We start from the raw sequence: 15,607 nt of genomic DNA on the forward strand, positions 1-15,607 counted from the left end.
CCTTTTTCTACTCTCAGAGACATTGAGTTATTTTATTTGAAATATGGTTAGGGCAGCACGAATTTGAAATTTGTAAATTGGATTTAAACATTGGGGATTAATTTAAATATGATGTGGAAGGTGCTGTTATATATTTTGAAGCTTTAAGTTTATTATGATGCTAATTTTAAGTGATTTTGATGCAAAAATTCTAAATTTTTTAAAATTTCAAAAAAAAAGTTGATGTTCATCATTTTTTGATAACTTTAAAATTCTATGAAAATGAATTGATCAAAATTTTTTTGTCGAATTTAGATTAATTGAGTAAATCAGAGTATTGCTTGGGATTCAAGGGCTAAGAATATGTGTAAAATATATCAGAATAATTAAGATTTGATGTAGTAATGAATAATTTTAAATTTTAGTAATTTTTAGATCTCGGAAATTATCGGAATTAAATGGTATATATGATATTTGCATCCAGATTTAATGAAAATCATACACGCCTACTTTTATATAGAAATATCAGAAGTGAGATTTATAGGTATTAAATTATTGATCGACATTCGACGGATGAATTAAGATTTCGACGTGAGTCAAGTGCTTATCCTGTGGCTTTATAATACTATTTGATTACAAAACCTAGACCTACATCATGTTAATATAAAATTTTTATGATAAATTTATAAATTAATAAATATCTAATAATGTAACAGTGATCACCATTTAGATTACAATATATATACAGCTTAATAATTGAAGTTTATCGAATTATTTCTCCACAATGAAATCTATAATTTGATTAAAAATTTTACCATTAATTTTATAACCAAGTAAATTTTCCATTGTAATTTGATCATGAATACCTTGTTTTTCCACAATATAATTAATTCCATTTTTTTCAGAAAATTTTACAACACCTTCATATAAAATTTCTAATTCTCCAACAATTATAATTGAATTTTGAATTAAATCTTTATTAAATTTAAATTCTTCTAAATTTATTAAACTTGATGAATTATTATGATAAATTTCACCCCATCTCCTAGACCAAATTGGATCCAAGATATCATTATTTAAATTTGTTATTCTTGGATCTGGTAAATTTAATGATAAATCAATCCATGGAGATATTAAAACATGTTTAAAACAAATCTTGGGGAACTTAAAACCTAATTCTTCATCTTGTTGCAAATTTGCAATTGTTTCTAGGATTAAATTACAACCTGCTGAATCACCCATTGTTATTATATTTTCTAAATTTAAATTATTGAATAATTCATCCCATAATTGAAGATTATAATCTAATGGAGTTGGATGAGGTTGAAGGGGATAATCAATTAATAAAATTGAATAATTGGATGGTAACTTTTCAACCAATTTAGTTAAATATTTTAAATGAGTATCTGATCTAAATTGAAATAAATAAGCACCACCATGATAAAACAAAATAACTGGATCTTGAGGAGTTCTATCAGGAATTTCCCTAAGCCATATCGTACCAGGTAAATATTCCACAGCAAAATTATTAAATTTTTCAAATTTAGGGTTATTTGATTGTTGTAATAATTGATATTTAATTGATTTATTTGGTGAAAAAATTTGTAATTGTTTATAATGTAAATTTTTAATAAATGATTTTAATAATGAAATTTCAAATTTTGCACCAAGTGAATGATTTGAATAAAATTTATTTGTTAATGATTTATAAAAAAAAATTGGTAATTCCCATATTCCTTGAGCTAATGCAAATACTATATTCTTATGAGGTATTGTATGATCCATGTGATCCAAGTGATCAAGTGTAAGCTGTTCCATTCCAATAATATTAACTCAACTAACCATATTCTTATGGAAAAGCGTTGGAAATTTGATCAAAAGTTGAAGTTTATATATTACTGGGTATAAAAGATCTTTCGATATATATAGCCGATAATTACTATACGAAAATTCCGCGAATTTGCTATATTTCATACGTTTAAGCGTAGAAGTCATTTATATGCAAAACCACTTAATTATACAACTTTCTTTTTTATTTTAATTACTTTTTTATGAAATCAATTAGATATTAATTAAAAAATCTATATACTTATAAATATTCCTTTTTTTATGTGTTTTTATGGTTTTTTTATGCTTTTACACTTAATTTTTCAACATTATTTAATAATTCTTCATCATTAGTTTTTGATTGAATTTTTTCATTATTTAATGTAGTTTCATCATTAAAATATTCAAAAACTGGATATTTTAAATCATCATGATCACCTCTTAAATCAAATTCACTAAGACCAATTTTTTCACCAAATTTTGTAAATCTTTTTAAATAATGAGTTTTTTTATTTTGGGCAATTTTATTCATCTCTTTCCAATAATTTTCATGATTATATTTGAAATCTACTAATCCTCCATAAGTCTTATCTAATTGTTCCATAGGTACATAATTTGGGAAAGGTTCATCGAAAACTAATTTTTCTCTTGTTAATGGATCAATAAATGGATGAATAATTTTAAGGAAAGTCCAACCTAACCATGGAATATTTGTTAATAAAGCTTTACCTAATCTTTCAGGATAATGAGTTTGTAAAATATTTAAAACTTGTCTACCACTATTAACTGGAGGAATTTTACCACCTTGATTTGGTACATCATCATATTGTTTAAAATCAATTAATAAAGCTAAAGAATCTTGACCAGGTGGCATGAAATCAATAACTTTTTCCAACATGAAAACCATATGTTGAATTTGTCTAAATGATGTTTTAGTATTTTGTCTACCAGGTTTTAAATATAAAATTGGTCTTGATGAATTTTCATAACCTAATATAACTTCTTTACCTGATTCATTTTCTGGTGATACTAAATCAGCATTAACTATATCCGTATCTTCACCTGTTATACCAAATTCTCTTCTCCATGCAAGGGAACCTTCTATTCTCTTGATACAATCATCAACATTCCATTTAGTAGCTCTTAAATATCTCAAGAAGCATTCTTTTGTTAACCAAGATTTTTCTAATTGAGATAATGATTCCTTTTCTAAAGGTTTTGATTCACTTGTGAAAACTTTTAAATCTGGATTTTGGAAATGTTTTAAAATTTCATTATATTTCAATAATTGATCTTTTGTTAATTCATCTCTTTGAGGAATTGTAGCACTTGATGGAACTTTATCAAATGGTATTTCAGTTTTAATTAATTTTGAAGGGTCTATTTGAGCTTCTGGGGTTTCTTCTTTCTTTTTCTTTCCAAAGATGGCCATGGTATGATGAATATGATATGATATGATATGAATATGATCTAATCTATTGAATATAATAAAATATAGTCTATTGAATATAATATAATTGATAAATAAAAGATCAAAGTAAAATCACCTATTTTTTTAAAACACGGTTAATTTTTGAAAAAATACTCATCGGTATTAAACAAACTCGGAACGAAATCGAGAAATAATGTTCCGTTAATGAGAAGGTATACATAATCATAAGAAGAACAATAAAAAGTATGAAGAATGTTTGTGGTTAATCATTGGTTAGAATCTCCTGAAAATTAGCTACATTTTAGTGTAAATTTGGTTTTAAAATCTTTTGAAATGAGTGTGTTAAAGGGGAATCTCTGCCTATTCTGACTTTTTGTCTGATTACAAATTTATTTCTTATTGTGAAACCGAGTTAGACCCCTGTAGATCCTAGGCGGATAGGCAGGAACAGGGGGAGCTGTGTAGCAGCGTAGAGGGAGAATAGGCAGAGACAAAAAGAAACAAAGAGAGCGTAGACAGAACTTAGACAGAGATCCATTGGAACCTCAGCAGAACATAGGCAGAACCTAGGCAGAGACTTTTCTTACCCAGACAGAAATTCTCAGTCTAGGCGCGAATTTCAAATATTGATAATTTTCACCAATTGACACAAATTAAAGTCTCAAGAAACCATGAGTATTATTGATAAATACATACTCACAATCTAAAGATATCTTTTGTTTAACCATTAATTTAATGATTATTTTACAATGCCACTCCAGAAATTATCCTCATTATGTGAGAATATCTTGATACAAAATTATCAACAATTATCATATCTTGGTGATACAAGATATGAATTAATTAAAAAAGTTTTAGGTAGATTTAATTCTCAACAATTGATGGATTTGGAAAGAAAAAATCCTAAATTATTATTAGATGATGAAGAAACTTGGTTTAATTTAGTTAAAAAGGAATTCCCACAGGATTTATCAACAAGATTTACAACAAATTATGAAAAAATTAAAAATTTTTATCGTTTCCAATTAGATGAATTAAATTTTAATTATAATGAAGAAATAAATTTAGATAATTATATTCATATTGAAAAAATTGATGAAAGTAATATACCAAAATATAAATTACCTTCAAAATTATTATATTTAAAATATAAACAAGATTATATTAAAAAAGAAGAATTAGCTATAGTTAATTTAAGAAATCGTATGGCAAAATTATCAAAAGATAAACAAGAAACAAAAATCATTCATATTGATGATGTTATTGAACCAATACCAAGTACTAAGAAAAAGCTAAAGAAACAATTACCAGAACGTTCAAAATTATTTATGAAATCTGTTAATGAAATTAAATATAGAAATTCATTATTTAAGAATCCTTTAGGTGGTGATGAAAAACCAATTATTAGAGCACCAAAATCAACACCATTTAATACACCAAAGAGTTCAATAATAAGGACATCTACACCAAGCTTTAACCAACCAACATCAACATCAACAGCTCCAAGTATACCAACATCAAACCTCAAACCAAGTCCAAAACCAAATCCAATACGACCTTCACCACCTAAACCAAAAAAATCATCAATATTTAATATATCAAGAAGACCAAGAAAGCATAGATTAGATCAATCGCCAAAACCATCACCACCAACGCCACTAGAACCACAACAACAATCACCACCACGTAAAAAGATCAATATTAATGAATATAAATCAAGAAAATTGTGATACTATGTATAGATTAATGAAGTTATGATTAAGCGCTACGTTGTAGGTAATGTAATATATCGTTTATAAATCTATTAAAACCAGGCGGTTGATAGTTATCTAATATCTAATATAATATCTATTTAATCAAACCAATTAAACCTAACGGTTTAATTGGTTTGATTTAAGCTTGATTTTTCTTTTGGAAATCTAAAATTTGTTGAACAGAATCTTTAATAGTTTGTTCAAATGAAATTTCCTTTAAACCAGTCCATTCATGAGTTTTAGAATTATCATATAATGGAGCATGATCTTTCAAAACTTGTTCATTCTTTGCTTCGTCATCATCACCTTTACCAATCTTATTATTTAATTCAGGAAATTGTTTATGGATAATATTCAAGATAGTTTGACCAACAAAAGCACCATTAACTGGGAAGATTCTTTTATCATCTAATTTATTATCTTCAATAGCTTGGACGTGTAATTTTGAAACATCACGAACATCAACTGCAAGACCTGAAAATCCTTGAACGAATTCTTTTTCATCAAGTTTTGTTGATAATAAAGAATTAACAATTTCTGCTGAAGTATTTAAAGTTGGATTAACTAAAACATCATCAAATTTTTGTGGACCTAAAACATAAGGTGGATTAATTGTAGTTAAAGCAAAATTAACATTATTTTCTTTAACGAATGTTCTTGCTAATTCTTCAGCTAATTTTTTAGAGGCAAAATAAGCATCAACTTCATTTTGAACATCTGACCAAACAATTGGATTCCAAGTTTCTTCTTTATGGATGAAATCTCTTTTATGAGCGTTATTACCATCATAAATTGAAGCAAATGATGAAGTAACAACAACTTTATCAACTTGTGGAGCATAATCTTTAATAGCAATTAAAATGTTTTTTGTACCTTCAGTAGCTGGAGTTAAATAAGCATCTTTTAAATCTTTATTTAAACCAAATGAAAAAGGTGAAGCTGTATGTAAAACTTTTTTAATTTCTGGATGCTTTTGTAAAACATGATTAAAAGCACCTGGTGCTGCAATATCTTCAACAATTTCAAAAGATAATTCACCTTGAGGGTATAATTCTTTAAATTGTTTTGTTATCTTGTCAGCTTTTGATTGAGATCTAACTGTACCAATAACTTTATGATTTTTGGATAAAAGGACATCAATGATGTGTAAAGCGATGAAACCTGAAGCACCTGTTAATAAGACTGACATTGTATGTGTTGTATAGTATGTGTATAGTATATATATAGTATGTGTATAGTATATATATAGTATAGTAATAATATGTAGGAGTTTAGGATTATGTGGATATTCACTTGTATTTATATTATGGTTTTTAGAAATCCGATGAGTTTATGCATATTCCATGAAGACACCATATTGGCCAATGATCTAATGCCCATGGCCCATGGCTCATTACACTGTTAGTATTGCGTCAATGTGTAAGCACCAGCGTAATGAGATAAGACAGGTTGATTGGACAGTGGAATTAAGGGAGTATTTGATTAATAATTAGACTAGTTGATGAGTTCATGAGATATTATTTTCAACGGTGTTTGATTGAAAGTGCCGATGTGCTTATGTGCTTGACGGAATTTCAACGGTGTTTAGTTTGTCAGATAATTATGGGCGATGGCATTGACACAAATTGACTAAGAGATTACTTTATACTGATTATATATTCTATTCGATTCTACTCTATTCTATATTGTATATTAATATATATAACATTCTATTCTATTCATGTTACATACTCTTAGTGTTGTAGTATTCTAGTATTATAGACTTTTAGTATTCCATTTGTAACGCGAATAGAAAAAGAAAAACATCACCAATATCAACTTCACTATGAGAATACCACAGATCATTACTCAGCTATAGATTATAGTACTAGTTCATATCCACTCTTTTAATTGTCATCAATAAATTAATCTCTAGAAGATTCCAAGTTTAGCTGTTATTATTTGCCACTTTGCCACTCTTTGCCACTTGATCTTGGTATAAAAACACATCATATCCATACATCATCATTATCATCATCACTTATCACCATTCATTATCAATATGACACAACTATTAGACATTGGAGAACATTGTTCCTTCTGTGGACAAATAGATTTCTTACCTTTCAAATGTTCATGTCATCAAACATTTTGTCAAAATCATAGAAAACCAGAAAATCATGATTGTAAAGATTGGAAATTAAAACAAAAACAACAAAAACCTACAGAAATCCATGAAAATTCATTTAAAGATTTACCTTCATCTCAATCATTATTCCCTGATAGATCTAATTGGAAACCACCAACTTTGAAAACTACAGAAACAAATCCAACAAATCTTCAAGGTACATTAAAATCAAATTCAAATGCTTTAAATAAATTGAAAAAATTCTTTACCAAGTCATCAAAATCCATAAAACCTTCTAAAAATCCATCCAAGAAAATCATTGAATTAGCACAATTGAAAAATAAATCAAAAGGTGACCCTAAGGTACCCACTACTGAACGTATCCATCTTCAAATCCAAGTCATTGATGAATCATCCAACATTGATCAAAATACTAAATTCCCAATATTTATAAGTAGATCATGGCCAATAGGTCGTGCTTTAGATTCAATAGCTTCAAACATTGGATTAAAAAATTTAAATAATAGAACAAATAATCCAGATGAACGAATTTTTTTATTTAAATTGATTGATAATGATTTTATTAAATTAAATACAAGTGATCGTTGTTCAGGTTTAAAAGATGGTGATAATTTATTTATTGTTAGAGGAAGTGATCCAAGTGTATAAAAGAACATATTTTAAATTAATAATGTATATAAAAGCCTAGGAGTATGATATAATGAGATCAATATTTATAATTTAGTTTATTTGTACTAGTTCTCGAAAATCTATGAACCCCAGATGATTTACACATACATTATACATTATACGACTAGATAAGAACAAAACTAAAACCAGATCCATAGAATAACATACAATAACTACAACTATACAATTTAACTTATAATAATAAAATCAATTCACTCTTATACCATAAAATCCCATTCGATTCCCTTCGTTCCCATTTCCATTCCGTTTAATTTTTTATTTTTCCAGAATTTAAAAAAATCCAAAAATTGCTGTTTCTTTTTTTGTAAACCTCACCTTATTAAAAAAAAACAACCAACGAAAAGAAAAATAGAAATTTATAAAACAGAAACAGAAACAAAACAAAAACTATTATAAACACAACTGAATAACATTAAATTTGCATTTGCATTCATATACCACTGGTCATATTCAGATACTCACTATCTTTCATTCCTGTCGCTAGTTGTTCTTTGTGTTGTGTTCTGTGTTGATCTGCTGTTAATCTATTATCTATTGTGTCGTTGTGTCCTCTTGTGGTTTCATATATTAATAGATTTATATTAGATTTGATTTATATTTGATTTATATTTGAGTTGATCTGATCTACATTCATCATTGCATAGTCATAATCATAGTCATTAAGTCATTGTCATAGTGTTTTTATCATTTACTCATATCATTTCACATCATTCCATTCCATTCCAAGATCTCATCCATTAATTTCAATCCAATATGACTACTCGTCAAGCTTCAGCTGCTGCTGTTGCTGCGTCTTCTGCTGCTGTTAATAATATAATAAACACAGGCTCAACAAATCATCAATCCCATCATCAATCTCACCAACAAATATCTAGTAATAATACATCCAATTCTAATACTAATAATAATTCATCATCAAATAATTCCACTATAGTTGGTTTACATTATAAAATTGGTAAAAAAATTGGTGAAGGTTCATTTGGTGTTATTTTTGAAGGTATAAATATGATTAATCAAATTCCTGTTGCAATAAAATTTGAACCAAGAAAAACTGAAGCTCCACAATTAAGAGATGAATATAGAACTTATAAACATTTAAATGGATCTTATGGTATTCCACAAGCTTATTATTTTGGTCAAGAAGGTTTACATAACATTTTGGTTATTGATTTATTAGGTCCTTCACTCGAAGATTTATTTGATTGGTGTGGTAGAAGATTTAGTGTTAAAACTACTGTTCAAGTTGCAGTACAAATGATTACTTTAATTGAAACTTTACATGCAAATGATTTAATTTATAGAGATATAAAACCAGATAATTTCCTTGTTGGTAGACCTGGTCAAATTGATGAAAATCAAATTCATTTAGTTGATTTTGGTATGGCTAAACATTATAGAGATCCAAGAACAAAACAACATAATCCTTATAGAGAGAAAAAATCATTAAGTGGAACTGCAAGATATATGTCTATAAATACTCATTTAGGTAGAGAACAATCAAGAAGAGATGATTTAGAAGCATTAGGTCATGTTTTTTTTTATTTCCTGAGAGGTCAATTACCATGGCAAGGTTTAAAAGCTCCAACAAATAAACAAAAATATGAAAAAATTGGTGAAAAAAAACGTACTACAGTGGTTAATGATTTATCAATAGGTTTACCAAATCAATTTGCTATATATTTAGAAACTGTTAGAAAATTAAGTTTTGAAGAAACTCCAAATTATGAAGGTTATAGACAATTATTATTAAGTGCATTAACTGATATTGGTGAAACTGCTGATGGGAAATATGATTGGATGAAATTAAACGGTGGTAAAGGTTGGGATTTATCAATAAATAAAAAACCAAATTTACATGGTTATGGACATCCAAATCCTCCAAATGAAAAAGATCGTCATCATCGTCATCAACAACAACAAAGAAACAAGAGACATAATCAACAAATTCCAATCCCTGTATCAAATCATATTCCAATTAATCCAAAACAACAACAACCATTACCAACAACTCAACCTCTTAATCCACAAATGTTTAAACAACAACCTCAACCACCATCTTCACAACAACAACAACAGCAGCAACAACAACAGCAAAATGAATTGAATACTTCAAATGCATTAAATCAACAACAATTTCAAAATAAACAACCAACTCCAATTAGAGAAAAAGTTAATTCTTCAAGTGGTATAATTGAATCAAGAACTAATAATATTAATCAACAATTAAATGATGATGAATCAGTAAAGAAATCAGGTTTTAAAAAGTTTTTCTGTTGTGCATAATAATTTAGCATTGGCTAATATAATTCATTAAATATTTTTATCATTTAGGGTCCTTTTCCCCATTGCATTGTTTTTTTATATTAAATTTTTATTTTGTACATTAGATTATTATTTTTTTTTAGAGAGATTCATTGGTGTATAGTATAGTATATATATAATTTCATAGAATAATTAATTTATTAAAAGTCATGATTATCAGATGTTGTAGTGATTACTATATGATATTATACAAGTTTATATATTTAATCATGATATTGTACCATATTGTACCATGTTGATGATCCAATATGGTGTATCAATTGTGAGTATATATTCAATTTGAATATCATTATACGTCAGATCAGTCATACTAAAGAAGATATTGTTTGAATACAATGAATTAATCTTCACCAGATTGTGTAAGATCAGAAAACATATAGCTATTACCTTCATATAATTACATCTAGTTTAAATGAATTGTACTCATAGTTTATGTACTTTGTTGACACAATTCCCAATTCGGTAATCAATTTCTCCTAATTTGGAAAATTTCTGCAATTAATTTCAAATTTATCGGAATCGGATAATTGAAATTTGAAATACCTTGAAGATCTTGTACACTCAAAATTTGGAAATTTTAACTCAAGGCTAAAAGTTAAACACCCCTTATTTTCAAGTGTTCAATTGATTGAACTTTAATTAAGAATTGTATAGACCAACATGATTTAATATAAATGTGTCAATTGTACTATTGTATACTACTATACTACATGTACCATATAATCTTCATTATCATATTGTATTAAAATAAAAATTAAAGCAAGTAAATAATACATTGAATGTGTTTTGTTTAAATTAAAACATCAAGTAAAAAACACTAAGCACAAGTTGTAAACACATAGTTAAAAATTATTGTTTTTCCTTTTTCATGAAGTGAATTGTGGTTAAAAAGTTTTTGAAATTATATAGAAAAAAAAAAGTTCAATGCTTTAAATTTAACATGGTATTGAACTTTAAGGGGATATAAAAAGTAATTGTTCTCTTATTTTGTATCTTTGGGGGTATATTGTAATTATAGTTCAATCTAAACAGTTGAAATGGTTGGAATACCAGTTTTTGGTGCACTTCTTTTTGAACTTGAACCAAAAGCACCACCACTAATTAAACCAACAGCAGAGAAAGCAAAAGTACCTAAAAACACAAAGAATGAGAAATATAAGAAAGCAACAACAGCTTGAGCTTTTCTGCAACGATCAGTTGAACCTTGAGCAACATTGTTATTATCCAAATAATCTTGATTAGTACATGAGTGAGTTCTAATTGCAACAGCTAAAGCAGTTGCACCAGCAAATGTAAAGACAAGATTTAAGAAATCTATAATGAATAAAATTACTGGCCAAGCTAAGAATGAAACAAAATTTGCAATTAAACCATAAAATGAATTAAGTACTAAACCAAATACTGCAGCAAATAATGCAAAATTAACTTGAGGATTTTTATGATCTTGACCAGCAATTAATGACCCAGTTAAACCAAGGACAATAACTAGAAAGACGAAATTTAAACCACGTAGGGCAGAATCAAAGATTGGTAGAGCCATTGTAATGTTTTTTTTGTTTTGAATTGAGTTGTATGAAATCTTTAAAACTTTTATTTTAACACAAGGTTATGGCTTTTTTTTCAAATTAAGGATTTCATGATTATTTTAAATACATTTTAGAATTTACAAATTATGTATCCTTATTCCGAACCCGTTTGGGATTGACAGAATTGGGACTAGAGACTAGTATAAGTTGAAGGGACTATAAAATGCAAAAGTGGGTAAACGTATTCAAAAGTTGGTAATAAAAGTATGGTTTAAAAGAGAATATAGTAATAAGTAAACAAATATTGGTATTGATATTGTGTTGTATTTTATTGTATTTAGTCTTAAAGTTAATTGTTGTAGTAGCATTACAATATTGCCCATCGTCCATAGTTTTCTTTAATTTTTCATGGGTTTTAAAGCTTTTAATTTATCCCACATAATTACCGGATTCGGAACTAATGATGTACTAAAATGGAAATTTAGAAATTCCAAGTGAAGAAAATTACTGAATTTGTAATAAATTATTTACATCCTAGGCCTTCACTTACACATGATTTGAAGCGTAGCGAAGGTTTTTAAGGTAGTTTAACTTGAGGATAACAATTGACTTAATACATAGTTAGCAGTGCTTACCAGTCATTGTTACTGAAACGAACATGGAACATATGAAATATGGAATATGGAACCATATTAATGATCATTGATAAGATAATAAAGATCCCGTAATTGCCAGTAGACTGGGTTAAACGAGTATATATAAGTACATATTATATGTCAAAGTTTAGTGTATGATGAATGGTCATCAAATAATTTTTAGTTTATATAGTAATTGTTTTAACTTGCTTATTGCTACTTCATGATTGTTAATTGTTTTAATTGCTATATAAAAAGTATTACAAAGCCAATTTTTAAATGACGTTGATTAATGCATGAACCGGTGGTTCTTTTTGTTCTTCACCGAGGTGTGGGACTATGAGACTTCTGAGACCTGAAACTTGAATATCCATAGGTCTAGTCCTGGTTTCCAATTTGTTTTTGTTTTACCGTTTTAGGAATCGAAATTGAAATTTTAATGAAATTTTAACAGAATTGAAAACAAATTTAACAGATTTATATTGGATTTGTTTATGTTTATAACTTTTAATCTGATTAGTTTTGTTGACATTTGTGATTACTAGTGGTAAATTGGGTAATTTATATGGCTGAAATCAAAACAAATGGTCAATGGAGATCCAAGTCGTTAACGTCGTGGTTAAGATGTTCAATGCGATGAGCTTTGAAGGCCCATTGAGCTGGTAATTTGAACTATTACTTTAGATCGTACATCGTTTGGATAATTATTGAATTGATAAAGATGCTGTATAATGACCAGATCTAGAGCTAATTACTCGTTTACATCGATCTTGTAAAACCCATATTCCTGAGCTGTCTCATCGTTTGACACATATATTCTTTAAGAATTCACCTTTTTCGTTTAATCCTTGGTCAATTGAACTAAAATTTATACCATTGTGATGCTCTAATCTTCTAGAGTACAATGGTATCATTTTTATCTTTTTAAAATTCAAGTATGATAAAGTTCTAGTGCTTTGGGATAATCAATATTCAAGTGGTTCGCAGCCCTGTTCTTTTATAGTTTTCTTTTACATAACCTTTTTTACTTGCTCTTTTGATAAAGGATCCAGATTCAAGTAATTAATTGACTTCATTAGTTCATTAATTTTGGTTTGGTTATCAATTACAAAATGTCAACTGGTGTTATAAATGATGCTTTCCAAGATAATTTGGTTTTTTTAGAAAAATATTCAAATTCAATATTAGATGAGATTACTGAATTACATATAAATGATGCTGATGATGAAATTAACAATTCAATAAATCAATTATCAAATAATGACCAAATTAGAAGTCAATTATTAGTTATTCAATCAAGTTATCAAGATATTTCCAATATTGTTTTGAATTTAAAGAAAAAATCAAGTAATATTAATGCTCAAGGTTCTAAAGATATTGATCTAAACAATAAAAATGTTAAATTAGTTGAAATTTTGAAAATCTTGAAACCTTTCTCTCAGGGTTCAATATATGAAAAAATCAAATCTCAATTAGATATCAATTCCATTGATACATTAGCTATAAAAGAAATTGAATTGATCGGTAAATTAGAGAAAACAATCATTTATTATGCAATAATTTCATTATATCAACTTATTTTAACTCAATATTTACAAAATACAATACCATTAAATGATGATTTATTTTATTATGATTTGATAATTAATTCAAACTGGAATGTTTTCTTATATTCATTACAAACTTTACCATCAAGAGGTTCAACTTTGGTGAAATCAATTTTAAATGATTTCAAAAAAACAACAACTCCAAATATATCAAGTCTTGATATCCAAGTTCCAGAATACCTGGTTTCAAATTATCCAAATTATATCAATTCTTATAAATTATTTATTCATTATAAAAATATTTTAACCAATTCAATTTATAATAATTTTGTATCACAAAACATCAAAGGTTTTTATAAAATTTTAAATCAAAATAAAAATGGGTTTAATTTCCAAAAATCATCTCTAAGTATCAAAAATTATTTCTCTATAATCTTGGGGACACCTATAAATTTGATAACTCAAGAATTAACATTGAAAAAATCAAATTTATTATCATTACAATCTGAAAATGCTAAAAAATTAGGTTTTTTAATTAAAAATATCCCAAATATGGAAAAATTAAGTCAAAATGAAAATGATCTTGGTGAAAATATTCAATCTTTAGTTTCAGTTTTTCCAAAAAATGTAATTCAAAGTGATTTGACCACCAAATCAAATGATCATTTTATTAATTTATATCAAATCTCCAATAAAATCATCCCTCAATCCAAACATTCAATCCAACAATTAAGATCCTTAAATTCTAAACCATCATTCATAACAAGATATTGGCCAACAATTTTACTTACAGGAGTTTATGGACCAAGTACAATCTTATCAATAATCACCAATAAAGATCAAATTTTGGAATTTATTCAAAAAAATTTAATCGATACTGTGAAAGGATTTTTAAATAATTGGATCTTAAAACCTGTCAAGAATATCCTTTCAACAATTCGTCATGATGATAATTCAGAAATTTCAATAATGTCACAAAAATCTCTTGATTCAGATTTAAATTCTTTGAAAAGAATGGTTATTGAATATACTTTAGAAAATTCACCTGAATATAAAAACTTAAAATCTACAGATTTAGAAATACTTAAAACACAATTGGATCAATTAGTTTCAAATGGAGATTTAACTCCATTAATGAAGGATTATGAAAATGATATAAAACAACCTTTAAAAAATTTAATAAAGGGGAAATTAACAAGAGCTTTATTAATTCAAATTCAAAAAACAAAAGTTGATGGAGCAGTTGCTATTAGTGGTATTGATAAATTATTAAAATCTCAAGAATTAGTATTTGGTATCGTTGCAGCATCACCAAGTTTAATTATATTGATTTATTTTATTAAAGGTTTAAATTCTTATTTACAAAAAGGTTATATTACAAGAAATTCAAATGAATATAAATTAATTGTTTCTAAGAATTTAAATAATATTGAAAGGTTATTAAACAAGGAATTTGATAATAATAATCAAGAAGAATTAAACTATATTAATGGTATGTTATTATTAGAAATTATTTCTTTAAGAAATTCAGGAATTTCAATTATACCAAAAAATAGAAGATTTGAATGGATTAGAGATGTTAATGATTTAAATAATCAAAATTCTTCAATTTTAGTTAAATTGAACACTATTCAAAGAATTCATAATATTTATAATCAATTTATTAACTAAAGTTAACAACGTTGATACTTACACAGCTATATGAATACATGATATGAAGTAATATTAACGTAAAACATATACTAACGAATAATTGGGATAAAATTC

General features: G+C 26.8%; 8 protein-coding genes across 8 annotated transcripts; 4 read left to right on the plus strand and 4 right to left on the minus strand.

The window, feature by feature from the left end:
* Positions 1-750: 750 nt before the first annotated feature.
* BN7_6557 (uncharacterized protein) lies at positions 751-1,797 on the minus strand (the record flags this gene model as incomplete). Its single annotated transcript, XM_011272878.1, has 1 exon — positions 751-1,797. The coding sequence occupies one exon, from the start codon at positions 1,795-1,797 to the stop codon at positions 751-753; it is 1,047 nt and encodes a 348-aa protein (XP_011271180.1).
* Positions 1,798-2,107: 310 nt separating this feature from the next.
* On the minus strand, positions 2,108-3,238 carry PDR16 (phosphatidylinositol transporter; the record flags this gene model as incomplete). Its single annotated transcript, XM_011272879.1, has 1 exon — positions 2,108-3,238. One exon carries the CDS (start codon positions 3,236-3,238, stop codon positions 2,108-2,110), a length of 1,131 nt encoding a protein of 376 aa, XP_011271181.1.
* A 749-nt stretch (positions 3,239-3,987) lies between these two features.
* On the plus strand, positions 3,988-4,968 carry ELA1 (elongin A; the record flags this gene model as incomplete). Its single annotated transcript, XM_011272880.1, has 1 exon — positions 3,988-4,968. One exon carries the CDS (start codon positions 3,988-3,990, stop codon positions 4,966-4,968), a length of 981 nt encoding a protein of 326 aa, XP_011271182.1.
* A 163-nt stretch (positions 4,969-5,131) lies between these two features.
* BN7_6560 (SDR family oxidoreductase) lies at positions 5,132-6,181 on the minus strand (the record flags this gene model as incomplete). Its single annotated transcript, XM_011272881.1, has 1 exon — positions 5,132-6,181. The coding sequence occupies one exon, from the start codon at positions 6,179-6,181 to the stop codon at positions 5,132-5,134; it is 1,050 nt and encodes a 349-aa protein (XP_011271183.1).
* An 852-nt stretch (positions 6,182-7,033) lies between these two features.
* On the plus strand, positions 7,034-7,768 carry CUZ1 (Cuz1p; the record flags this gene model as incomplete). The annotated part of the gene is made up of 1 exon (XM_011272882.1): positions 7,034-7,768. The coding sequence occupies one exon, from the start codon at positions 7,034-7,036 to the stop codon at positions 7,766-7,768; it is 735 nt and encodes a 244-aa protein (XP_011271184.1).
* A 795-nt stretch (positions 7,769-8,563) lies between these two features.
* Positions 8,564-10,093, plus strand: BN7_6562 (Casein kinase I; the record flags this gene model as incomplete). Its single annotated transcript, XM_011272883.1, has 1 exon — positions 8,564-10,093. The coding sequence occupies one exon, from the start codon at positions 8,564-8,566 to the stop codon at positions 10,091-10,093; it is 1,530 nt and encodes a 509-aa protein (XP_011271185.1).
* Positions 10,094-11,156: 1,063 nt separating this feature from the next.
* On the minus strand, positions 11,157-11,672 carry NCE102 (Nce102p; the record flags this gene model as incomplete). The annotated part of the gene is made up of 1 exon (XM_011272884.1): positions 11,157-11,672. One exon carries the CDS (start codon positions 11,670-11,672, stop codon positions 11,157-11,159), a length of 516 nt encoding a protein of 171 aa, XP_011271186.1.
* Positions 11,673-13,405: 1,733 nt separating this feature from the next.
* Positions 13,406-15,511, plus strand: NCA2 (Nca2p; the record flags this gene model as incomplete). Its single annotated transcript, XM_011272885.1, has 1 exon — positions 13,406-15,511. One exon carries the CDS (start codon positions 13,406-13,408, stop codon positions 15,509-15,511), a length of 2,106 nt encoding a protein of 701 aa, XP_011271187.1.
* Positions 15,512-15,607: the final 96 nt, after the last annotated feature.

Source organism: Wickerhamomyces ciferrii, contig 00290, assembly GCF_000313485.1.
Source record: "Wickerhamomyces ciferrii WGS project CAIF00000000 data, strain NRRL Y-1031 F-60-10, contig 00290, whole genome shotgun sequence".
Classification (NCBI taxonomy): domain Eukaryota; kingdom Fungi; phylum Ascomycota; class Saccharomycetes; order Phaffomycetales; family Wickerhamomycetaceae; genus Hansenula; species Hansenula ciferrii.